Source organism: Phodopus roborovskii, unplaced genomic scaffold (assembly GCF_943737965.1).
Source record: "Phodopus roborovskii unplaced genomic scaffold, PHOROB, whole genome shotgun sequence".
In the NCBI taxonomy this organism is placed as follows: Eukaryota; Metazoa; Chordata; class Mammalia; order Rodentia; family Cricetidae; genus Phodopus; species Phodopus roborovskii.
Genome location: NW_026126549.1, coordinates 13,370,377 through 13,397,141, shown reverse-complemented (window position 1 = coordinate 13,397,141; position 26,765 = coordinate 13,370,377). Strand labels below are relative to the sequence as shown.

General features: G+C 40.6%; 1 protein-coding gene across 4 annotated transcripts in view; it reads right to left on the bottom strand.

The window, feature by feature from the left end:
* Positions 1–26,765, bottom strand: part of Sncaip (synuclein alpha interacting protein) — a 136,614-nt gene that overhangs the window by 33,075 nt on the left and 76,774 nt on the right. For all 4 annotated transcript variants that reach the window (XM_051200814.1, XM_051200817.1, XM_051200815.1 and 1 more), the window contains exons 3-5: positions 21,108–21,180; positions 2,761–3,629; positions 733–912 (exon numbers count right to left, since the gene is read on the bottom strand). In XM_051200814.1, coding sequence (XP_051056771.1) covers positions 733–912; positions 2,761–3,629; positions 21,108–21,180 — 1,122 coding nt within the window. The remainder of the gene's footprint in view (positions 1–732; positions 913–2,760; positions 3,630–21,107; positions 21,181–26,765) is intronic.

Below are 26,765 nucleotides of genomic sequence, written 5' to 3'. Positions count from 1 at the left end.
ATCAGTTTTGATGCTGATGACATTTAAACACAGATTTGATCCATTAAAAGTCCACATTATAGTGAAGAATCATAGCAAATATGGAGGTGTCTTTGTTCTTAAGGAGCTTGCTGGCTATATTTCTCATTTTTTGTTATTTCTTATCCTATTTTTGATTCATATGTAAAAAAATGCATTTCTTTAATTTTCCACAAAAAAATATAGATACCATACATCTGATTTTTTGTCATAACACAAATACAGAGGCATCAATTTGATGAATAGTAAAAAACATTTTGACATATAAAAAATAAAAGCCCACATTATTTTCAGGACCTCCTAAGTGCTAGCTTTCTTTAACAGCACACCTTGATCTAATTTTCCTTGCTTCGTATTCTCATGTTTGGAAAAACTGACACAGTTTCTGAGAGATCCAGGTGTGGGTAAGAATCCAAATTGCAATTACTGTGAGTAGCAAAATTCTCATCCCTGCAGGGGGTCATCTTCTTTCTTTGTGGCTTGATTTGGAAATTATCCTTATTGGATAATAAGCTGGAATGCCTTAAAATCTCAGTAGTGACTGAAATGATTAACTTCTTACATACAATACATTCATTTGCTGTTTGCTTAATACATCACCCTTTCCTCTCCCTCTTCCAACAGCCTAGCTCACAAGAAATCTGAAAAAAAAAAAAAAAATGGAGATGAAAACCAAAGACAAAGCCCAGGACAGCTCAGCCCACAAGAGGTCACCTTGATGGCCAGGCCGGCTGGAGTCAGCTGCTCTGTGTTCCTTTCATTGAGGCAGTCTTCGCCCATCAGAGATGTCAGGTGCTGTAGACACTCTGCATGCCCTTTGGACGCAGCGACGTGTAACAGATTGTTTCCGTTCTCGTCATGAATTTTGTCCAGATTGTCGGCAGCAAGGTGTGGCTGCACAGAAAGAGGAATGTTTCAATCAATAAGTCAAAACAGGACGCTATGGAGGGAAGGAATAGCTCACAAGGGCTCTGGTGGCATTGCAAGGTTCTAGTTAGTCAGAGTCTTGCTTGCAACAAGCTTTAGAACAGTGGTTTTAGACTAGTGGTTCTCAACCTGTGGGGTGTGACCCCTTTGAGGGTTGAATGACTCTTTTGCAAGGTGTCTAAGACCATCAGAAAGCACAGCTATTTACATTATGATTCATAACAGTAACAAAAATCACAGTTATGAAATAACAATGAAATAATTTTAAGGTTGGGGGTCATCACAACACGAGGAACTGAATCAAGGGGTTGAGGACCTCTGCTTTAGAACACATGCTCTCAAGGGACAAATGGTTTCATGAAAAAGTCACCAAGCTAGGACCAATGGACTGCAAAGGTTTCCAGTTGGATGTTTAGATCCCTGAGGTGACACTGATGGCAAATGGCAGCTTCTCTGTCTCTGTCACCACACCACTAAGTTCTTGATGGGCAGGGCTATGCTTTATTGGCTGCTGTAAGTTTGTTGAATGAATGAAGTACTTGTTTTGGGGGTCTCACTTGTCAGGCTTGCTCCCTCTACATGTTACCTAAAGGCTGTGGCTCCTGCAGCATTCACAGGGACCTCTAGACTTGCCAGTGACTCCCATGGGTGTCTGGGATATCTGGGGGAAACTTGGTTCTTTGGCTTTCTTTGTTTTGTTTTTCTCTCTCTGGAGAAATTTATTCCTCACAGTATGAAGTTTTGATAAAATATTTTAGGTAAACTGAGTGGTGTTAGCACTTTTGACTTCTGACTTTGTGGGACAAAGGAAAAGAATGAACCAGAGGAAACAGCCAGGAAAAATGGAAAAGACATTTTCAAGAGAAAAAAGTTGCGGCTTCATTTGGTAAAATCATTCAGTCATACTGTCCTGTGCATGATGACAGTCCCAGCACAGTACAGTTTATCTGTGTATGTTAACATTTTGGGGAATCAACCATGCTGTGATGTAGTGAGTTTTCTGAAGGAGACTTTAATTCTCCTTGGCCCAGGGTCGCTACTGTTTGACCAGTGTCTGGAAGCTAGAAAAGAACCATGCAACAGATGGAATGCTGTTTTATTTAGCCTCGCTTTCTCAATAGATATTTCTTACACCAAGTAACTCTGTGTCTGGAGTCTTTGGTGACGTGTTGGAGCAAAGCAAAAACCCTATGTGTGTCAGAGAACAATTAAACTCCAGGGGAAGCTGTATCTGCAAATGTTTTCCAACCCCCCTGGCCCAACTCTTCTGAATAATGATCAGGGTGAAACAGAGAACTCTCTGTTCACAGATCTGGCAGGTCCACCATCAGCTAAAAACTGACATCCCCAAAGAAACGGAGAGCAAGGGGAACCGTTTGAAAAGAAAGAAAGAAGGAAAGAAAGGGAGGAAGAAAGAAAGAAAAAGGCATTACAACTCATCTGGAAAACAGTACTGGGCTCTTTGTTTTGTTTTCCTTATAGATTAAACCTCGTTATTCCAGCTGAGGTCAGACGATGTTAAACTCCACTAACAGCCTTCTGGAGCCATTTGTGTCCCGTGCATTAACCCCCTAACCTTAGCGTTGAAAACCTAACCCCTCTCAACTAAAGCTACAAGATGCAGCAAGAAACAAAAACAAAGGGAGTGAATATGAAGAAAGCATGTTATAGGAAGTTCTCAAAGAACTTAAAAAACAACAACAACAACAACAACAACAACAACAACAAAACCCAACACTTCACAGAAAGACGTGAAACAAACAGTCATCCTGTTATAAGATGGAGTTTGAGGACAGACAGACAGACAGTACTCACCAAGAGCGATATCTGGCCCTCTTTCACAATGTTCACTATGCTTCTTACTTTCTTCAGGTACTCACTCCTTTCTTCCCCACCTTGGGCATTGGTCCAGTTCATGCCATTGACCTGCTCTTCTGCTTTCGCCCCTGCTGCTGAGGACTGCAGGTGGAAAGCCCTAAGCTTGCAGTCTGGCCCGGTCTTCTCGATTTTTCGACCATGGTGATCACTAAAGGCCTTGTTTAGGAAGTCTTTATTGTGGTGCTCTGACTCATACGCGGGGACACATTTACCCAGAGCAGGGGAGTTCTCAGAGTCTTCTGTGGAGAGCTTGTGCTGGTCCCGGAGGGCAGTCGATGCTTTCCTTAAGTGAGGGCTTTTCACAGGAGAAAGAACACAAAACGGAGTCATGTTGGCTGTGGAGTTCTCAGTGCTTCCAATAGGACAGGGTTTACCAGAAAGGCCATTGATGTTTGTGCCTAAACCTAAAATCCTTTTATCGGAAGTCACCTTGGTGAGCGGGGCCAGCTGTTGACTGGATTTAATGTAAGGCACATCCAGAATTTCATCCATGTCAAGGTCATAATGCTCCAGCTCGCCCAGTGCCTGGCTGGGCTCGGAGCCCTTGCCTGGCAACCCCCTGACTCCATCTTCAGGGCTGAGTTCCTCTGGCTGGGGGCCTTGCTCAGTCTCCACACCTTTCTGGTACTCTACTGTAGTGTTCTTTTGGTCATCGTTTTCGTTGTTTTCCAGAGTCTCTGGTTGATGTTTCAGGGGAGAAACCCGCTTCACTGGGCGGAACTTACTGTATACATCAGCGATTCCAGTGGGCTTTTGTGTGTTTGTAATGAGAGCTGAGACACCGCAATTCCAGCTAGAGCTAGAAACTATTAAAAAAAAATAATAGAGGAGACAATTAAATTAGTATCTGAATACAGTTTGGCCACGTAGGTAGACATGGCTCACTTACGTTATACTCACAGTAGGCCCCTGTGGAAGGGGATAAAGCACGAGAGGACATATACACCCATAAAACTAATGCTTTATGCTTAACCACTGCAAGGCAGAGAGAGATAAGATAGTCATGATATAATGACCCAGAACTAACTGAAGTAGCAATAGTGATAAAAAGTAGAAAGTTAAATAAACCCTGACAGATAGTTTATGGCTTGGCATCCCTGGTACCATTTACAAGTTTGTCACCACTCTAAAACAAAACCAAAACCAGAACAGGGATGGGTCTCCAAACTAAGCCAGTGAACAAGATACATGTGTACACATACACGCGCATAAGCATGCATTAGCCTGTACACACATCTCTAATGTTTAAGACATCCATGTTAAGAAAACATGGCTCATTTTCTACAAATTAAAATTGTGACCTGCTATGTGACTTGATAGTTTGCCATCATAGGGTTAGGGACAGCAAAGAAAAGCATAAAGTGGTGAGGTGCTCATCGGTTCACCGGAGGATGGCCATGGTTGAGTCAACCCATTCTACACTAAGCATCTTAGACAAACATTGTGTAGAGCCATCTCCTGGGACTTCTCAGACTGTGACACAACATAATGCATTTCCATTTGACAACAGAACGTGCTCTTTGAGTAACACTGCCATCCAGGTTGGGGAAGGTAGAAACAAGAGAAAGGGAAGGCTGGAAGGTTGGATAGGGAAGGCAGACTAGTATTCAAACTTACTTTTTTTTTTTTCCAATTTACTTCATTTCTATGCAGTTAAAATAAAGATTGCATGCAGGCCTACATTCAACTGGTTGAGATGGACAGTGAGGCAGCCAGACACATTTGGAGATAAAAGATAAAAACATCAACTTCTTCTAATATGCCTGAATACAAGCAAGAAGCTGGTAGCATATCTCAGATTGGGCTGATGAAGCTACAGTGCTCTCCCCACAGCACAGCTCCATTTTGTCTGAGACAATTCCTCTACTAGAAGGACGATGACCTAGCACTCTTGCAGGCTAGTGGGCTACTTTACAGGTTTCTATTCTATCATCTTTCATAAGGCAGATAAAGCTTTCGTCCAACTATCCTCTATTCTATGAAACAAGTGGAATTGGGAAGGGTTTCACCCCAGAATAAGCAAATCTACTTGTCTTTGCTATTGGGCACAAGAGACCCTGAGACAAAGGAGTGAGTGCTCAGGTTTATGTGAGAGACCTTGAGACAATAGGGGTGCTCAGGTTTGTAAGCTTTATTATAGCCTCTGGTAATGACTGATTCTTACAGTTAAAGGGTTCCCTAAATTTGTGTTACTGGTCATTGTTTATTCTGAGATGTGTCCCAGAAGCATTCAGAGAAGTTATGGAATAAAGCAAAGAGTGTTCCGAGCCTGCCAACCATAAAATCCTAAGTTCTGTTCTCCGATGGTAAACAATGTGACATTGGGTTCAGCAAGTCTGTACTGCACAGTTCACCCTGGAGGCTTTCCTCACTCTCAACCTTTAGAAGCAAAGAGCTCCTAAAATCTCTGGGAGGGGGATTGGTTTCTTCTCAATGAACAACATATAGCAAGGAATAGCCAGGAGGGAAGGAAGGCATCTAGATGGCCTCCTGCTTCTCTTACCCACACCGTTTTGTCTAGAGTTCTGAACCATAGACAGTGCTTGGCCTGGGACAGACAATTAACAAACACAAATATGTGAACTTGAATCTCACTTTGCACAATTCATTCTATCTTTTAACATGCATAAAGTGAATCCTTCTGAGGGATTTGCAGCTTAATTTCACAGGGGGAAATGAGTTCCTGTAATAAACCCAAAGGAGTGATAATCGCCAGGAAAAGCTAGATACTTTAAAGTCATTTATGAAATGTCAATATGTAAAGGCATAGGCCAATTATCCCAATCAGTTCCCTATAAATGTAAAAACTTTCTGTCTTTTATATGTTCTTGTCTTCGTAAAAAAAAAAAAAAAAAAAAAAAAAAAAAGCAGAGCTATGAAAAGTTATCATTTGCCAGAAATTTCTGCCAAATCATTTTCTCTGCCTTAAGAACAGTGTCTGTTTCCCATAAAACAATAGGGAGACAGACCGTGGAGCTTATAAGAGGTAAATAGACATTTGATTTTACTAACTTTCTCCAAATCTATAAATATTGTGGGGAAACCTATTCATAGACATTCTGAGACACAGAATTGTTTGGCATGGTATCTGCTGATATTTTGTCAATTACCTTGATTTCTTTGGAGTTTCTAAAAACTATGAATCTTAGAATGTATTAAAAATATTTAAAGCCACATGGCTTAGTGGGTCAATGCAACGAGTGTCCTCTACTGATATATTTATGTATTAGTAAGGTCACAGGTTCAAAGGGCCATTCTTTTATGGTGGCTTTATTTACATGTGAACTTTTTTTTTTCCCCAAGTGATACAGGGAAATGGGTACCATATGTTTCCCAGCTGTTTTGTTCTGACAGGAGCCGTTAAGAGTGCTCTATGTAAATTAATTCTGTCTGTGTTTTATGAAAACACTTCTTTCCACAGAAAGGTCTCGAAACTGAAGAAGGAGCGTCAACATTTGGGAATGTTGTCTTTTTCCTCATTCAAGCCTATGGTTGTTTTGTGGGCTTAGGATGAATTCTGTGCCTTCTAGCCTGTCTTGATTACCAAGGGGGGTTAACTTGCTTATGAAAAATGAATTAATGGGTTTCATGAGAATGCTCAATTTTGTTGCCATGTCACGTGTTTGCATGGGCAGAAATGCAACAAACAAAAGACAAACATTCACTTATTTCTCCTAAGCTGGGCAAATACACAGCATAAGAAAAAAGATTATTACTGGCAGGCAAGACTTTCCATTTCAATTCTTTAAGCATACCACCAAATTCACTTTATTGTTATTTTGCTCTGGTACCATCATAACATTCTAATCATCCATGGGAACAAATTTTACATTAACTACAGCTACTGGGAGATTTTTGAGGTTATATTTATTCTCTAGAGATTATGCACAATGCTTGACACATGAAAATAATTTAAGTCCCTGAAAAAATTTTTATCTCAGTCTTTACAAGTCCTATGAAAACAATATCTGTGCCTAATTTAGCTCTCTATCCTTCAAAACTCCTAGTAGATTGCTTACCTAAGAAGGTTCTTAGTGATGTTTTGCTTTTAGATACGTTCACCTTTAACATCTTAGGACAGTAAATATGTTTAGTGTGCCTTCAATTTGTCTACCTGATGGAGTCACAAAATTTTAAAACCATCAATAGTGAGGTGGATGTTTACGGTGCTCGTTTATAGGCAAAACAGTCTCCTATCATCTAGCTGGCATATGGGATGCTCTGAGCACTAGCAAGGACATTTCAGTTACCCCGTAACCATAAAAAGCCAACCATGTTCCCAGCAAGCAGTAATGCAGATCCAGAATATGCAAGGCTCTCTGAATGGCAGTGAATCAGATCTAGGGGTCTAGCTCTCTTCACCTCTATGTCCAATCTTCCCTTTCCTCAAGCCCCCTCACTACTCTGTTGATCTTGTCTTGAACAACCACAGTGTCATTTATATAGTCTCTCAAGTCATTCACTTAAGGCATTGTCTGTCCCTCTGTTCTCTTGGTCCCTATCCCACCTTGCTCAGACAAAAGTTTGTGGCTTTATCCCAAATCCCTTTTGAATCTGGACCCTTTTCTGTACCCTCACTGCACTAACTGGGTTATACTGGGATCCTTTCCCACAACCATCACACACTGGTCTCCTTTCTCCTATTCGTCTCTCTTTCTAGTCCAGTTAATATCTCTTTGGGTAAAATTGACTTGGTCACCCAAAATTAGCTCCCAAACCTCAGATGTCCCACACTCCCTAAACGACATTGCTTCAGGTATGGGATGCATATCTATACTGTGTCAGACACACCCTAGGACCCATTATAAACAGACCTCATTTACAGTGTGAGAAAACTATTTGTTGTTCAGTCTTCTTTCTCCCCGTTCATTTAAGGATACTTAGTTTGGTGCTAGAATTTAATCCATCTCCAAAATTTAGAATGCCTTTAATAAACTGACTGCAGGTTTCAGGGTCAGTGGCTTTCCTAAGTAATGAATTAACCGGGGAGATTTACGTTCATTACATTTCAATGATGACCTAGAATTCATTGCAAATATACTAGTTTTCTGTTTACAGCATGACAGTTTCTTTTAAAAAGCAAATATACTTAAAAGTAAAGTACTGTAGAAAAACGTTATGTAAAAGCATACGTTACCTATATTTAAAGTAAAGACAAAGGGATTTTTTTTTGGATATAACACATGATGTATACTATCACTTAAGTTACAAGGTTTGTGGATAGTGGCTTTCTTTTCCTAACAAAGTTCTTTAGCATGGTCTGCAGTGTTTCTTTTGTTTACCTTCTTTTTTTCAGCATCCATGATTCCCAAAGCCCTGCTATTCCCTTCTTCTCTATTGCTGACTCTGATCTTTCAGGATATACTATGGTCAAGTATCATGGTTCTCACCTTTGGGCTTGTTCTGCCTTTTCTACAAAGCCCTTGCTGTTGTCTCTGCCTGTGACTCAAACTCATCACACATGAGTCATCCAATGTTTCCCTGTTGAGCTACTTCTTCTGACTCTCCCAGGGAATAGCCGCTCTTTGCTTCTCAGTTCTCTGGCAATACTTGAACACGCCTGCAGCAAGTCTGAAAGTGGCACACCAACCTAAGTTTCTCCTGAGGGTCCCTTGAGAAGCTACTTCTGCTTGTATCCAGCTCACTGTCAAGCAAAGATCCTCAAAGAAAATGGGGTTCCATGACCCAGTCTTTCCACGAGAGAGCGAAGGAATGCATTGAATCAAAAATGCAAAATATAATAAGTAAGTCTTTTGTTGTTTTTCCAATGGGTCCATTTTGAGGGGCTAACCTGAGGTATGAATTTGAAAGATAGTAAGTTATTCAAGTGGCTTGAACAGTTAGAAGGCTTACCACATTGTGAAGTACTTTAATATATTCTCTTAAGAACTTCTTGCTGGGTGTGGTGGCACCTACCTTTAATCCCAGCATTTGGGAGATGGAGGCAGGTGGATCTCTGAGTTTGAGACCAGTCTAGTCTACAGAGTGAGTTCTGGGACAGCAAGAGCAACACAGAGAAACCCTGTCTTAAAAAACCAAAAGAGAGAAAAAAAAGTTCTTTTTAAATTTCCTCATCTGGAAAATAACAAGGTTAGACAATATCATTACTAAGATCTGACCCTCCATAAATATCTCTGATGATGTAGAATGTCTACAAATAACAGGGTGCTTGATTCTGACTCACAATGAAACACTATAATTCTTTTGGATTCATACATTTTACCAGATCCTCTCAAATTTATAATTATGAGGCTGAGGCAATTGCTGACACATAATTCTCTGGCTCCTAGGCTTGATAAATTGTTTTCTTTAAGAAGATAATGGACTGTTTGCTGTTGCCATAGTAGACCCAACTTTTAAGACTAAACATCAATATTGGCTCCTAAAATGCCCGTTTATTTTACTTCTAAATATGGAGATATGTGTGCATATTAGAAAATTAGGATGAAACAGCAAGAAGAGAAAGAAAGGATTATGTCAAGTTAAATGGATTCTACTTTCTGGGAGAAGCAAACTGGTCAGTTTAATTTCTTTAAGTATACATAACACACTACACATCCATAGCAGCCGACATTAAGAAATATACCCTACATATCCTCCAGCATCCCATCTCCTTTATTTTAACTAGTTTTTAAAATGTAGGGTCTCATGTAGCCCATGCTGCGTGTGTAGCCAAGGATAACCATATGCTTCTGATTGTCCTGCTTTCACTTCTTGAATGTTGAAATGACAAGTCATCAAGAGTGTTCAGTCTAGGCAGTGCTGGGAAATCCAACTCAAGGCTGGGCACACACTAGGCAAGCACATTCCCACCCCCTCCATCCTGAGTTTTGTTACCATTGGTCAAGTGAAATCTATAGTGGACCCATGGAATTAAAACACCTCAGGATCTCTAAGAAGTACTGACAGGTGGCTTCTGTCCCCTCATGACAGTTGGAAGAAGGATATGTGCCTGAGTCTGAATGGGAACTACAATCAGGGTGACCTTTTGCACTGCCCTACCAGTTAGTCTGTAACCTGATCCCAGTGATGGCTGAGTGAACTCTGACTTTGGAGAATTGTGTCAGGACATTATGCTGGAGTGATGTGTGTAAACAGAACACAAGCTTCTGGAATGTTCTTATGATCTTGCTGGCTCATCCCTTTCACTGATACCATAGCCCCTTTATTGAGGGTACCTTGAGGTTGAAGGGGAAATATGCATGACTTCACTCTTATAAATATTCCACTCATTGATCTATCCACATACTGTGAGGAAAATGTCATCGATTTGGGTCTTAAGCCTCCTGTCTTTAAAAGGCTGCTTGTACCAAGCAGCTGTTATCAAACATATCAGGTTCATGTTTTATTGCTCCCAGCTCTGCCCACAGCTATGCAGGCTTGCCCAGATAACTCAGCAGATGATCTCTGCCTGTTTCTTTGTTCTGTGAAAACTCACTGAAATATTCAAGCCCTATAAACCTGCATAGAAAAGATACATCTTCACTAAAGAGGTGTAGTCTATCATGAAGTCAGACTCAGTGTTTAGACAAGTTTAAATCCTTAGGTTTCAAAAGTACAGTTTACACAGAATGGCAATTGGTAGGTCTGAAGGAAACACATGCTTTCAGAGCTATTTTGTCATGCAAAAAGTATTCTGGCCTTCACTGTGACATTAGCAAAACCTTGGGAGCGGATTAAGTTTGTGTTCATTCCAGGTCCATTCACCCTGTGGAATTGTACAGAGAAAAACAGTGAAAGGCCAATGAAAAGACTCTTCAAGCTGAGACACTTGGAAAAAGACAGCTTGGGAGTAATAGCCCTTATGTGCTTTCCGATGTGCATGGTGCACACTAACCTCTTCTAACTGAAGGTGGCGATGTTTTACAGCGCCAATCTACTGCTATGGACAAAGCAGAGTTATGGTTATTCCTTGGTTAAAGAGTAGTACAAGAAGCAAGGGGAGACAGAGCAGGGGGTGGGGTAAGGTGTGTGTGTGTGTGTGTGTGTGTGTGTGTGTGTGTGTGTGTGTGTTCTAAAAATATATCCTTTCTACTTACCATCTTGTCAAATGCCAGCTTATTTCATTTTTGAAGTGTGTTGTGTATGTCCTTACTTAGGAATTAGCTGTGTCAGTACGTATGTCACAGACATTAGTATAACTGAAAGGAGATGAAAATGTGTTTCCTGGATTCCACAAAATGGTGTCTTCACTGGGGATTTTCCTCTGTTTAACACTAGAAAATTGTCAGTTCATCCACATCTGAGTACAGGATGGGCAATTTTTGTGAATTTTCACTTGAAAACAAATGAGAATCCAGGGAATTTTAAGTATTATGTGGGGAATCATGTAGCATTCTTATTTCTCAGTTGGGACTCCATCTTTCCATAGCACCAGAGGACCACTCAGTCAAAACTAAAACTACTCCCCAAACAGACAAGTTACCATCTTTCTATTTAGGTCACATACTGGTCATGGAATCCCAGCAACCAGTGGCAGAGCCTGGAAGGAGCCCTTCCTGAATCTGGCCACTCCTAGAGTACCAAACTACTGTTTCGGAAGAAAGTTAGGAAAATGGCTTTTTAACAATAACTTTTCTAAATGACAGTTGAGCAGATTTTCTCCACCTTGCTTATGATTGGCAGTATCAAACATAAATTTGGATTTATCTTATCACTGCGAATCCTGGCTAAAGCTGTTAATCTCTTTTGAATATAATCAAGAGATGCAAGGACATGACAAAGGAGGTTCAGTCATGTCAAAGTAGTTGGTGACAGGCAGATCATTATGGTCTTCTTATCAGACCCATCTATTCAGTAAGCATCTGCTAAATGCCTTCTGAGCACACAATTCTCTTCTCCCCACAGGGGAGAATGAGATAGATACAAACTTGTCTAGACAATAATGCAAGAGCACAGATGAATAAAAATGTAATGAAAGTCAACGTGCTTTGTATGGAAATAAGTCAGCTGAGAAACCCCATCTAGGAGGTAATAGTTAATTCCAAGGAAGAGAAAAAGCCAAGTATATGAGAATTAGGGGAGGTAAGAGTTAAAGGGTGAGTTTGTGACAATCGGGATAGAAGATAGCATGCTTACAAAGACCTAGGACAGCAGAGATGCTGGCAGATTCTCTATCTCTCATTGCTGAAGCAGAGAGAGAGACACAGTGAAGGGCTGGACAAGGAGGGCTATACCAGTCCTTTCATAAGGGCACTAATCCCTTTCATTTGGCTTCCACCCTCATGACCTAATGGCCTCTGTTGAGATTCCACCTGTAAGTAATATTATCTTGGGGATTTCTAATATGCAAATTTTATAGGAGCACACATACTCATTCTAATTATTTGACACACAGCAACTATTCACTTTGAAAAACATCACACAACTGCCTTCACCAGGTTTTAAGTAAGCTGATGATTTTATGTTGACCTGCATTTGTAGCTATCATCCACTGCAGGCAGCTCAGCTGGGCACTCCTGGGAGCCCAAAGATTTGGAGTGAAGTGGAGCATGAGTGAGCAAGAAAATTCCACCTTCAGCAACACAGTGGATTGTCTGCTGAGCAAAGAGCTATTTAATGAGGTGCATGCTTAGTGTGTGTGTATGTGTGTGTGTATGTGTGTGTGTGTGTGTGTGTGTGTGAGAGAGAGAGAGAGAGAGAGAGAGAGAGAGAGAGAGAGAGAGAGAGAGAGAAGAGAGAGAGAGAGAGAGAGATCCTCTGGTAAACATGTTGTAGAGGAGGATTCAAGAATTCCTCTTGAAATTCAATGAGACAGCTAATACTGATTCTGAGTGGATTGTTGAAAAGTAAGCTGGAGGTTAAGAGTTGCAGTTAGATCTGAAAACATTTGAGCAATCAAGGAGATCTAGAGGCAGGAAGGAGATAGGGTGGCCCTATTGAATATTTAGCTTCCCTTGACTGTTAGTGGCCATGCAGAGAAAGAACTTGTAAAGGACAATAAGGGGCCATCAACTTAGGAAGGAAATAAGGGGGGAGGGGTAGCAGTGACCAATAAGCTCAAACACTTCCACTAGGCTAAGAAGGATGAGATCATTGAAGTATCAATGGATTTTATTATATGGAAGTAGTGGTGTTCTCTATCGAGGTAACTCACACTGTAGATGCTTAGGGCAAATGGAAGTAGAGACACAGAGGGGTGGTTTTCATAACTCTTTAAAGCAGGTTGATTGCAAGGGCTGTTGGATCTGCAGAATGACTTCAGGGCCATCTTACAAAACTTAGGCTTGATCTCAAACTACAAAGGAATAGGAGGCCTGGGGATAAAATTCTGTGGTAAACCTAGCATTGCAAGGCCCTATACTCAGTCCTCAGCACTGCTATTTACTATCACCACACTTACACACACAAACACACAAAAGTGGTGTGGGGGGAGAGAAGAAAGAAAGAATCCTTAGATATTTCAAGAGGAGGAAAGTATAGGGAGCTAGGGCATAATATGGTTTGTTGTGGGAGATGATGGTACAACCCAGACCTTCACTGTCTCTTCCAGCCTTTGGCTGTGAAACACTTGAAAGGTAGTTGGTGACACATGTCTAAATTATAATAGTTTTAAGATACCGAGCTAAACAAAGCATTATGAAATTACCCCATCTGTTTAGTAGTATATTCTTTGAGGATACTAGAAAAAGTAAGGTTATATATGTGACTCACTATATATTTCTACTGGATATTACTATTCTAGGGAGTCAGTTAAAGGGATCCAAAGGATTCCTTTGGAAAAGAAAGGAAGGGCAGTCTCTGTGAAGGAGCCTAACATACTGAATGATTGATGTGGCTAGAAAACCAGAGGCAGAGGAATGGCACTAGCAAAGCTTGCTGGGCCAGTAGTAAATCACTCTCCATTTCTCATGGCCACAGAAAAATTTCTCATTACACAGCGTCATGGCCATCTTTGGAAACCATTACCTGAGTTTTAAGCTTGGAGAGTCATGGCAGATAATGAATTTTTGAGGAGACTGTTATGTTTCATTAAGGAGAATAGGTGACTTAGATCAAAGTTTCTTAAATTTGAATGTGCATACATAAATAGTCTAGGACCAAGCTTGTAAACAGTAGGCTCAGAATCTGGATCTGGGGTGAGACTTGAGATCCTGAAGACTCAGATGGATCATGCTGCAAACACTGGGGTTGACCCTGTACCACACAGATGGAGTGAGGCTTGAGAGCCCGCACAGATTAGAAACTAGGTTTAGGGTGGGGCTTGAGAGCCTGCACAGACTCAAGACCGGTGATGCGACAAGCACTTGTCTCAGTCCTGCACCACACAGATGAGAGGGTCTAGCTGAGAAGATGCCACAGAGGGATGGCTATCAACAATAGCACCTCTGCACAAGTTCCTTCAACTATGGGATTCTAGGATTCTATTACTTGAATATGTCTTAGACGACTGGATCTCTCTCCCCACTCCCTTGCTCTTTCAGGAAGGGAAGCCTCAGAACTTCATGTACCCTAGGCTTGCTTAAGTCTCCCCCTTTTAAGTGCTAGAATTCCAGACTTGCAGTACCATGCCTGGTTTATGTGGTGCTAAGGATTGAACCCAGAACTTCATGCACACTAGGCAAGCATCCTACCAACTGAGTTACATTCCATTCCCAAGCCTACCCCCTTTACAGGAGAATCCGAAGAGAGGAGGTATGGAGACAGAGATTAATGTGTGAAAACAGACACTGTTTAACAATGGGCAACAGAGTAAGCCTTCATTAAGAGTGGGTGGGCTATGACAGAGATGCATGGAAGCTTACAAATGACCACATCTCTCCACAGACACAGTTTTGCACTGGATTGGGAAGGCGAGACAGGTGTTATAGTTTAAGGAAAGTAGCACACGAGAGAAAGCTACCATATAGCAGGGTTCAAGTAGAGGTTTTTTTTTTTTTTTAAATTAGGAAAAGAGGTCATAAAAAGGGGAAAGGGGAGGGAAAGAGAGGCAAGAGGGGGACAGAGGATGAGGGGTGAGCAGGACTCTTTTAAAAGGGAACATAGTGAATGTGCACAGGTGGTGCTCATAGTGGCTACTGCTGAGGGCGTACCCTATCCGAACCCCAAGGACAGGCCAGAGCAGATGCCTGAATACCAATAACTGGATGGTGCCTCCTGAGAAAGGAAGTCTCTTCTGGGCCATACTCCTTTAAGAGGCTTTGTACATGTGCAGGGTTTGTCTGGTCTCTATGCTTCAGTTTCCTTTCTTCCCCGCCTGCCCGGAGATCCTTTGACTTTCCTGTCTTTCCTCGCTGTTTATTTCCCTGCACTCATTTTTCCTAAGAACTTTCTCTAATGAGCAGTATGGTGGATAGGCATTCCTTAGACTCCAATAAAAACAAAGCAAGCAATGTGGACAGTGGGGTCAGCTCCAGTTTTACAGGAGCATCCTGTGGCCCACTCTGTACAAGGTTGGCAGGCATGCAAACTCTGCAGCAATGAAAAGTGCCGGGTGAGAGTGTCTTTATATTACCATTGTGAGCACATAAAGGGTCTACAATTGTTTCAGTGGCAAGGTAGTCACACTTTTATTTAATTTTCTTATGTTTTAAAATAATAGATTATATTACTATTGTTAAATAAAGATAAAAATAAGTTTTTTTTTTTTTTTAATAAGAGTCTCACTGTGAAACCCAGGGTGACTTTGAACTCATGATCTTCCTACCTCAGTGCTGGGATTGTAAATGTGCAACATCATATTAAGCTAAAAAAAATTGTCTGAAACAAAGAACACTCTTATCTGGGTATGAAGTTTCTCTGTTGTTAAATAATCTGAGATCTTTTAAATACTTTTAGCTGTATCATATTGAAGTGTTCATTTTCCATACTTTTAAGATTTATTTTTATTATTAAAATTATGTGTATGCCTGTGTGTCTGTGGTAGGGTAGAAGCCAGAAGAGGGCATTAAATGCCTTGGAGCTGGTGTCACAGGCCATTCTGAGCAGCCTCAGGTAGACAGGTACTGGGTGTGAATTCAGGTCCTGTGTAAGACTAGCCCTTGCTCTAATCATGGAGCAATTGCTCCAGCCCCCAAAGTGATCTTTTTCTTTTTTCCTTTGACTGAGAGCTTGAAAAATTTTTTCCCTATTCTTTGGAGTCCATTTTATGTTACATCATGGGAAATTGATTAACCTACATGCTTTTTAAAAACTTTACTAAAACTGCCAAGCTAACTTTCACTTTCCTGTTTGTAGCACAAACCTTAATACAAATTGAAACCAGGAGGTTTATATATTTAGCAACATTAACTATGTCACAGCAATGTCTACAGGACACATTTGATGCCAATATATTATTTTCGGTGATGGCTAAAATCCTTGCAAATCTTCAAACAGCATGTAAGTGTTTGTTTTCATAGCTTCAGAATTTGTCACAAAGTTTGAAGGAACAGGGTCTAAAAATACAGCAAATTTACAATGCTTTTAAATGTAAACAAGTGATTTTTATAAAAAACCAAGTTTTGGAAAGAGTGGTTTCTTTTATTCACTGCCACACAAGCAACAATTCGCATTGTTTAAGCATTGAAAGTCTTTCAGAACCTATTTTCAGAGCTATTAAAGGCATATTTATCACTGCTGCATAACTGAGATTTCTAACCTGAGTGCATTTCAGTTCCCAGGTGCAGAGCAGAATTAGTGTTTATTTGCCTTCCTGCACAAGAGAAGTTTTCAGTGATATGAGCAGATACATATTTTGAAAGAATCATAAGACATTTATAGCATCATGGATTTGAAACAAATGTGTATTTGAATATCTAATTAACTTTAAAAAAAACCCAAGCCAATGAAATGGGACATTTTACTTGAATACCACATGTTGTATAAAGTATTTCTACCCTCATTTGAAGACAGCCATAGAGTGAACATTCGCTGCCTTGGAGACACAGATATTGGGCAGGGAATGCATGCAAGGGTTTCATAGATTATTTCCTTTATTAGATGTGAAAATTTCACAAATCTTCCCTTGTGGCTATTCCTCACCCTACACTACTTGATACACATGTTCCTTGAACTGGATTATCTCTCCGTTGACTCATGTTCATGGGGGTCCTGGAGACAGAGGATCTGGTTTTTGATCCACTTGTTGACTCCAGAATTTTGGAAAACTATTAACTTCAGGCTTGATTCTTCATCAATAGAGTGGGCATAACAATGGTCCCCCTCAGAATTGTGTGGAGAAGAGAAATGTTTACAGAAGATTTGGCACAATGCCTGGAATGAGGAACCCTGAATTAGTAACTGAAGGCTCAGGAGCACCTTGCATGGCTCCTGCATAAACAACAGAACATCTTCTCAGGCTTCCAAGTCCTTGTTAATTTGTCTCCTTCTTACCTCAGACAAATCTCCAAAATTTTTTCACACTTTCATCTTTTTAAAATCTCATACAAAAAAAAAATTGAAGCCTAGTCACTGTGTAGTGTAATTAATGAATGATTGTTAAAAATATTATTCTCATTAGGAAAAAAATAGAGTTCAGTAAGAGTCAAGTCCTTTAGCTAAGGGAAGAGCACTCCTCTCCAGGTGGACTTCAGGCTGTGGTAAGCAGGTAGAAGGTGCTAGAACACAGCTCAGGGCCTCTGACAACACTGTGGCAGCTGCCACTCAAGCAGCCTACAATGCAAGCTGACCCAGGTTCAGGGATGAAGGGAGGTGAGCCTTGGGCTTCATACCTGACAAGGGCTCTAAAAGCCACATCCAAGGCTACCTTTATATCTGTCATCTCAGATGACAGAAAACAGGCAGAAAGAACAGACCCTATGTGCAGGAAGGAAAGGCACGTGTTAAGTCACAGGAGACATTGCATAGGGTTAACAGCCTCAGGACAGATTATGGAGAGACTTCAGATTTAGTTGTGGGTGCTGCATTTCAAGAGGGCTGCTTGGAAGGTCCTGAATAGAACAGTATGGGTGCCCAGGAGGTACTTGGCACCATGGAGGGAAATGTGAACCCTGGGTGGCCACAAAACGGCCCATTCCATACACTGAGTAGTTCTCTTTTCCAGAAGGGATGTGTCCTGATTCTGTAAGGCTCCAAGAAAGGAGCAGGTGAGAATTCAAGGGACACTGAATTTGATAGAATATCAAAATTCATGTCATCAGAGTGTGCTCTGTCACTGAAGAGATCAACAGGATAGCTGCCACCGGTTGGGACAAAAAATGCTCTAGAAAATCTGATTGACTTTAGACTGTTTGATTTTTTTTTTTAACTTCTTACAATTTTTATACCTGTAAATAATTAACATTTTTTTCATTTCAAACAAATTTATATCACACTTGTGAAACTAAAACGATGCCTAGCTTCATCTGCTCTCACGGTGTTGATAATTTAACCTACTCATTTTTGTTTTGTGCTATCCATTTTTTTTTCCTGGATGGTCTTTAAGGACCCCCGTCTTTCCAAGAGTTATGGTTCTATAGGCTCTGGATTTTCAGATACAGGGCGAGTATTCCTGACCTGGAAATATAATAACAAGACTGTTCCAAAATCCCAAATGCTTAGGGGGCTGCCATGATATCTAACAAGTTTTAGATTTTAGAGCATTTCAAGTTTTGGACTTTTGGATTGGAGGACACACAGCCAGTTAACATTTATAAGATGGGCATTATTATGAGGTTATAAACTTCTCATCACTATAGTCATGAACTACAAGCTGGCTGAAAAACAAACAAAACCCCTAAAATATAGAGAACTCCAAACTCTGAAACCATTCTGGTCCCAAGTGATTCGAGTAAGTGATGGCCAATCTGTGATAGGATTTACAAAAGCTGAACCCTGCTGGCAGTGATGTTTACTGCACACAGGAAACCAAGCTTGCTGAGGGCATCTGGCCACATCATTTCTCAACCTCTTCTATTGCTGTTCTTTAGTTTGATAACTATTCAGCAGCTACAGTGGTTTTCTTTACTTCATCATAATTGCTAAGTTTGCTCCTAGATCAAGGAAGTGGGCACTGCTCATTCTTTCGTTTTCCTATCCCCTTTGCTGACTTTCACCTGGCCAGGCCATTCTAAGATTCTCTGAAGCTTAATATCAATGGAAATATCTCTGGGCATATCTGAGAGGGAGTTTCCAGGTGGCATCATTCCATGGGCTGAGGTCCTACAATGAATGGAAATGAGGATGAAAGCTCCTCACCTACAGTCATCCCTCCTCTGCTTCCTGACCACAGACATCATGTGACCATTGGCTTTATGCTCTTGTTGTCATGGCTTCCCTCTCATCTGGACTGTATGCTCAAACGGAGACCCAACGTACTCCACACCTCCAAAGTTGCTTTCATCACAGCAGTAAGAAAAGTAATTGACACAGTTCCTGTGGTCCTAAACATTTCCTCATCAAGCCCCACAAATAGTTCTATCACAGTGGTTCTCAACCTTTCTAATGCAATGACCCTTATTAAAGTTCTTCATGTTGTGGTGACCCCCAACCTTAAAATTATTTTGTTGATATTTTCTAACTGTAATTTTGCTACTGTTATGAATCATAATGTAAATATCTGTGGAGCTAGTGATTTGCCAAAGGGGTATTGACCTACAGGTTGAGAGACTATTGTGTGGACTCAAGTTGCTTTATTGTTCTGGAATGCTCTTTCCTTCTTGTATGTTTGCATATCCTCTGACTATCACCACATCCAGATGAGAGCTCAGTGAGTACAGGAACTTTTGTTTCCATGTTCTCCATGCTTGGGGCAGAGAGCACTCAACACACAGTTGTTGACTGAATAATGAAGAACAAATTGGGATATATTTGTTAAAGGCCTTCTCAATGTGAAGAGAGATGTAAACATTTGACAGTCTTCCCAAGTCTCTGTGCTCTAACTTGAACTCCAGTCTTTGGATTCTGAGGCTTGTCTCTTCATTCTTGCAGTGTGTACCCTGTGTCACTATGCACAATCATTTTCACGCTTTTGAAAAATAATGTTGCTTTAAGGAAATAAATCCTTCAAAGGCTTAGAGCCAAAGATGCCCTGTCCATCTCTGCAGAAACTCCGGTCTTTTTAAAAATAACATCTGTATGCATTCTTTGAACATTTTATATATTTATACAATTTATTTCAATCATATTCCTCCACTACTACCTCCCTCCAAACTCCCCCGATGCCATTTCTCCATCTCCCTCCCAACTTTATGCTCTCTCTCTCTTTTATTATAGTTTAGAGCAGATGAAAACTTTCATTTAAACTTAAAGCTAACTTCTGGGATATTTCTGATCCACATTAATATATTACCAACACACACCCACACATTCACATTGGAGTGTACACACGGAGGAGAGTAGAGAAGGAGAGAGAGAGAAGGAGAGAGAGAGAGAGAAAGAGAGAGAGAGAAAGAGAGAGAGAATTCTTTTTGCTGTTTCTTCAGAGCAAAATGTCAAAGCAAAACAAATAATCCAGGGGGGAAAGTTTATAAACTTTCCAACTCCTTTCAGTTAGAAATTCAGAATTCTAGTAGCTGTATAGAAAGATATTTCTATTTCTTTTTAAACATTATGTGCATTATTTAAGGATTACCTTAAGTCTCCTGCCAAGCATGTTTCTCAAGCCTGGTGTTACTACGAGGAGAGGTTCTGTTCAGCTAAGTTAATGGTGATACCTTTGACTAATTATCTAGGACAAAGTAATGAACTCCATTTTATAGTTTATTATCATTCCCATCAATATACTTATTTTCCTTTTTGCCTATCGCAGAGAGAAAAGCAGAGGGATTTAATTTGATTTACAGGGGGAAAAACAACCCTAAATGTACTTTTTTCAGTCGGGGGGTGGGGTGGGGGGATGGGGCAAGGCGACAAGGCCAGCCAGCTGGTTTCCATCTATCTGCCATAATTTCTGTTTAGTTTACACTATTAAACTCCAGCGCCTTGCTTTCATCTTAACTGTTATAGTATGCCTTATTGCAGATCCTAGCATGTTGCATCCTGATAGGGTTTCAGACTTTGGCAAAGCACCATCCCTCACATTGGTCGTTGCCATATGGGTAGTAAATGCCTCTAGCATTTTTTCACTGGCGCCTGCATCATTATGCTTTGCCACCACTGCTTTCTTGGGTTTTCAGCAAACCTCTGTGGATTCGATGGTTTGAAGGTATCAAGCGGATCTATGGTGATCTGTACACAGCCAGGTCCCAGTCAGGACCTCCTAGTCCTGTAGATGACCTCACATCTGCTTGTTGGAGGTGGCAGGGAGGCAGTAGCAGTAGAGAGAAGCCACAAAGAGAAAAGAGCCGAATGCAAGCACAACCAAGGCCAGGAAAACTGGAGCCTTAACCCTGGTGCAAGAAGAGGGGTGAGGAGTCGGTCCCTACCTGATCTGTCTTCGTTTTGTGGGTCACATCTTCTGCACAGTTCTGGGATGGTCTTGAGAGATGTGACTGAATACTGAATGGGAAGACAGAGGAAGAAGGGTTAAACAGATATTTAAAATAATGGCATTCACTCAACTCGTCCAGAAAAAAAAAAAAAAAAAAAAAAGAAAAGAAAGAAAGAAAGAAAGGAAGGAAGAAGAAAGAGAGATAAATACAGGAAATAAGGCTTGAGTATAACAGACATATTCAGGAAGTGGACCCTATTGTGATCTGACAGCACCCCAAGTTCTAGCAGTGAGCATCTCAGCAGACACAGGTTAGAAAGAAGCCTAGCGGCTCCTATTTGATGGGCAAAGTAAGATGTATCCGACAGCTATTCTGTCTCTCAGCATTTCGAACTGAAATACAGTCAGAATTGTTGAACCTTGAATATTTCCAGGAGACACTATTTGTTTCCTCAACCTGAAGTGCTAGCTAGCCACAAATGCGAAAAGCTTAGTGGGTGAGCATTAGGCTACCTCAACATCCCATCCAGGGTAAAAGAGGCATGTCTGTGCTGATGTGGGCCACACTACATAAAATCCCAAAGCTGGGGAGATGGCTCAGTGGTTAAGAGCACTTACTGCTCTTGCAGAGACGACTGGTTCAGTTCCCAGCATTCTTGTGGAGGGCCACAATTATTTATAGCTGCTTTCAGAGATCCAACACCCTTTTGGCCTCTGCAGATACCAGGCACTCCCGTGCAGTGTACATACATACCTAACACTCATACACATAAAATAATATAAATATACCTTTTTGTTTTTAGGTCCAAACAGTTGCTGTAAGCTGAAGATTTTACTGTGTCTTCATGGCAAATACAGAGGTTATGTCATTAAAGAGAGGGACATAGGTCTGTTTGAAAGCTCTTCCCTCCCATAGATTAGTTTGGAAGGAAAGACAGCCCCTTTTAGTTGCCATCATAGCGTCAAGTTCAGAGCTGGCTATCAAGATAACAAATTATGACATGGGAGGCACAAAAACACATGTAAAATCAATAGCCATGATTTATGGGGCCTATATTTGATAGCCATCAATTTGTCTTGAGAGAAGGATATGCTCAAACAAAATAAATAGAATGAATAGCATAGAATGAAGTCTTTAATCAAAGGTAAGCCGAAGACTATCTTCAGTCATGCTCACACTGTAATCCATAAAACACAATTTTCTCAAAATGTTTCACTCTGTATCTCTAAGAACAGGCACAGCTCATGAATTACCTCTCCACTGGAAATTCCGAGGCAACTGAGGAAAAAAATAATTTAATCTAAAAGAAAAATGACCAAGGGAAACCCATTAGTATTATTCTAGAATCACAAGTGAGAACTGTATAATTAGAATGCATTTTTCAATGCAAAGGTACGTTAGTTGGCATGATGTTGATAGATAGACCTCCAGGGCTCCCACAGAACATCAGCAAAGCAAAACAGAAGGAGTAGGAGCTAGCTGCTATTGTCAGTTTGCACATCACAAACAAATTAAGTTTCCAGTATTTCCAAATGAACAATGAAATCTCAGAAGACTAATTAGAGAAATTATTCTTACTTGTCTGATGCAATAGCATCCTGTTTATATTGGCCATTCATCAGAGACTACAGGTGTTTCAGTAAGCATGAGGAAGGGGGGCCTCTTAAACCAGAATTGAGCCTCAAGACAACTTTTCCTTCTACAGTATGCTGTGTGTGTGTGTGTGTGTGTGTGTGTGTGTCCAGGTTTGTGGTGCGGGGGGTTCAGGGATAATTTAGATGGAAGCATCGTCTTGGTAATAACAAGGTACCTCATGTTCCTGATCAAGTACGAGCTCTCTAAGGAATCTGGTAGCTTTCTGAGACCAGCTGGCGCAGGTTATATAATTACACAGTTTATAATTCAATTAAAATTAGGCCTTTGTTTTGGTTGCTGTACCCCATGAAACCCCCTTTGGCAAAGTGTCAATCTTTCCTATTCCCCTCCCCACTATCACTCACTCTCTTTCTACCCTCCCTCTCCTCCCCTCCCCTCTCCTCTCTGCTCCCCTCTTTGGCTTTTTCCCCAAGGCAACATTTTAGAAAAGAGAAAATTGATTGTGTATAACTATAGGCAATGATACAGCAAGGATTTCTCATTGGGCTTAAAGGATACATATGTGATTAAAACAGGTGGACCCCACTGTCTGCATCCTAGGCATGTGCATCCTAACGCACACCTGAAAGCCAGACTCACTGCTCACTAGGATGTGAGCTTTATTAACTGCAGGTCCAACTCTTCCTGTTGGACTGTAATGACCCATAGTAGCCATTGAGGTTAAGTTTTCTGAGATTCAAATTCTAACAGCACAGGGTATTTAGCTGGTGTATAGATAGAGTATCACAGAAGACTCTGGAGATGGGGGCACAGATCTGTAATTCTAGCACTGGGTGGCAGGGGCAGGCAATCCCTGAGTTCAAGGCCAGCCTATTCTATATAGCAAGTTCCAAGCTAGTCAGGGTGACACATTGCCTCGAAACAAAAGCACAAAACAACAACCCCCCCAAAAAAATCAAGCAATTGACCAACAATCAAAACCAAGATAAAAAAAAAAAAAAAAAAAACAGAGTCACAGAGATGGTGATATACATGCTGTGGCTTTGCCTATTGTGAAAAAGGATGTTTCTTTTGTGAAGGCTTATAGGTATATATTTGAATTCTTCACAGCACAACCATTAAGAAATAACAACCCTAAAGAAAAAGTGATATGCTGCTCCTGAGAACAGAAATAAAAAAAAAAAAGCAAGCTAAGAAAAAAATAAAGTGTCATCTAGAAAATTACATTTTGGAGCAATTTTTAGGGTGCATGGAAGGTCACATTCATCTGTGACACTGCCTATGCATTCTTTATAAAGTCTATGCATTCTTTATAAAGTCTATCATTCTTTATAAAGACAGAATAAAATAGTCATTTGAGGACTTATTTATGTAAACACAAACACTACAAGGGAAGATTTAATACGATAGACTGATCTAAAGATAGTTACATTGTGATTGGAAGAAATGCATAGGAAACATGTTTCACAAAAGCAACATGCAAATATTATTTTCATACTTGGAAATTTGAGAATGAGCCCATGACTCAGGATGTCTCTCTTGCAAGAATACATTGTGCTACCATCTGGGAGTTGAAATGGAAGGCTTCCCAGACCATTGTTGAAATTCACAGGACAGATGGCTCTTTAGAAGTAACTGTCAGATGGCTAATCTATTTCATTTATAGGACAATTACTAGTAGTAACTCCTGCCACTTTGGACTGACCAAACTAAGACCAATGCATTCTCTTCCCATTTACTCTCCAACCCAAATTGTTAGCTTGTTCTCTTGATTCTGTTATCCTTGGGTGGTACAAGAGAGTGCTTTTCCTTTTACTATCTTATCCTAACATCTTCCTTTTCTTGAACCCTCCCAATGGTCATTGGCTGTAGAAACAGCCTCTTTGATCAAATCTTTAATACTGCTCTGCATTTTAAGAGCTCCTGGTAAGGTTGATCAGTTCTCCCAACTGTTACAATGCCTCTGTAGAACCTAAGTTTATTTCTCTATTCCTTTTAATCATTGTCTGCAATGTTTTCCTCCAACCATACAGTACCACTGTCCCAAAAGGTCAGCATGTACTCTGCCTTCTCCAGGGGAGTTCTTACTAATGCTTCTCTTTTATGTCCCAAGTAAATGCCTGCAGTGTTTTGGGCTTGGCTCTTTCCTCTGTTTAACTATCAGCTCCCATATGCAGAGGAGGAAAAGGACATTATCTTTGACTTGTATGTGCACAGGGGCCGATTAACTGCCTGAACTACCAACATGTGCATAGACTGCACTAAATCCTGGGCATAATAGTGTAGATTTTCAAAAGTTTAAGAGCCTTAAAGTTTAGGCAGTTAGTATGAATTTCCTCTGAGCCTTCATACTGGCATTGTAATTCATCCATTTTCTACAGTTCAAATTTGACTTGAGCATGTCTCTGTTTCAACCCTTCAGTGCCCCTGCAGGAGCTATAGGAGAGACCATGTGCCTTAGTGTGACATATGATCGGTCTAATCTCATGCTCTCCTTCACTTCTCTTTGTGGTAACAAGAAATTTCTTATAGCTCCTTTATCTACTGTTTCTCCTTTGTCTTTATGAATGCTACTCTATCTACCCAGAATGCCATTCCTCCCATTTCAATAGGAAATTTCCCTTTAATTCTTTCAGCCCTGCCAGGGTATCAGCTCTATAATGTCCTCTATGACTCTCTCAGATAGAAGGAATGTCAGCATTCAAAGTGTGCCCTCTGGACCAGCGGCATCAATGCTTTCCATGAATTCCTTCGACTTGGGATTCTTGGAAGCCAAGTTAGAGCTACTGAGGGAACACTTATTTTGGATCCAGGAATCAGCTTGTAATGAGACATTCAGGCAATTCTGATACATAGCAGGATGTATGAAACTTCAACTTAACCATACACATGCCATCCTGTCTTCACACTAATGTAAATGCTGTCATTGCTTCTTTAGGTGACCAAAAACTTATTGAATGGATTAAATGAACTCATTTAAGTAGTCTATGACTTTAGCAGTCATGTTAACAACAGTTTACATTTATACAAAAGCAATCTTAGAAAAATCAATAATTATAAACCTCACAACATTTAAAAGAATAAAATTCTCACTACATCAACATGACTGCTGGCAGTTGTCCTTTTGTATAAAGGACAAAGACTTGAGCCAGGAGGTCTGGATTTATGCCATGGCTCTGATGTTTAATATCTCTATGTTTCCTACCTCTGAGGCTTGGCTTCCTTACCTGTAAACCATGGGTCCCTATATGAGGTAATGAAGGTGGAGTTGTCTTGCAAACTGATTTGTGCTTGGAGATATGTTTGTCTCTAATCTCTAACCTATTTTCTGTGAATGTGCCACAGGCTTTCCTTCCTCGTCTTCATTCCTGTCAGGACGTTAAACTCAGGAGAGCAAGAAAGGAGCAGGAATGAGCTGAGACTGGAAATGAACAGGAAGATGCCTCAGTTCACCTCTGCACCTTATGTGAGTCTTCTTAATTATTCTTCACCCAAGTGAGTTTGTAGATGAGGGTGGACATGGAACGTTTGCTTCTCAAACTAATATATATGTCAGAACATGACTTCTACATTAGACTATGGGAATCTCTGACCACCCAGACTGACAAATGTTCAGGACTGACAGACATTGGCATTTAGTCCTGCAAACTAGCTGGGACCAGATGGGTGAGCAAGCAGACATTATTCAAGTGGGAATGAGACACAGAAAATGAAAGAACATCATCCCAAGCACCTTTGCAAGCTAGAGAGTCTTAAATGACCGAGAGTCTATTATGTTCCCAAAGGAAAAAGAAAATGAGCCATCCATTCAAACAGCTCTCATGAGATTCATAGTTTCCGTGAGCTTCCCAGAATTCAAGCAGGTACTTCAGGCAGCCACATAGTAGAACCACATCCTTCTATATGAGCAAAACTGTCTGTAAAAGGAGACACATAGCTAAAGAGAGATTTTCTGAGCCTAAGACATTTGCCTAAAATCTTGATCTCTACAAAGGTCTGCTTTTTAAAAGAGAAGCATAAGACTCCACATAGCCTTGAGGATGAACACAGATACTC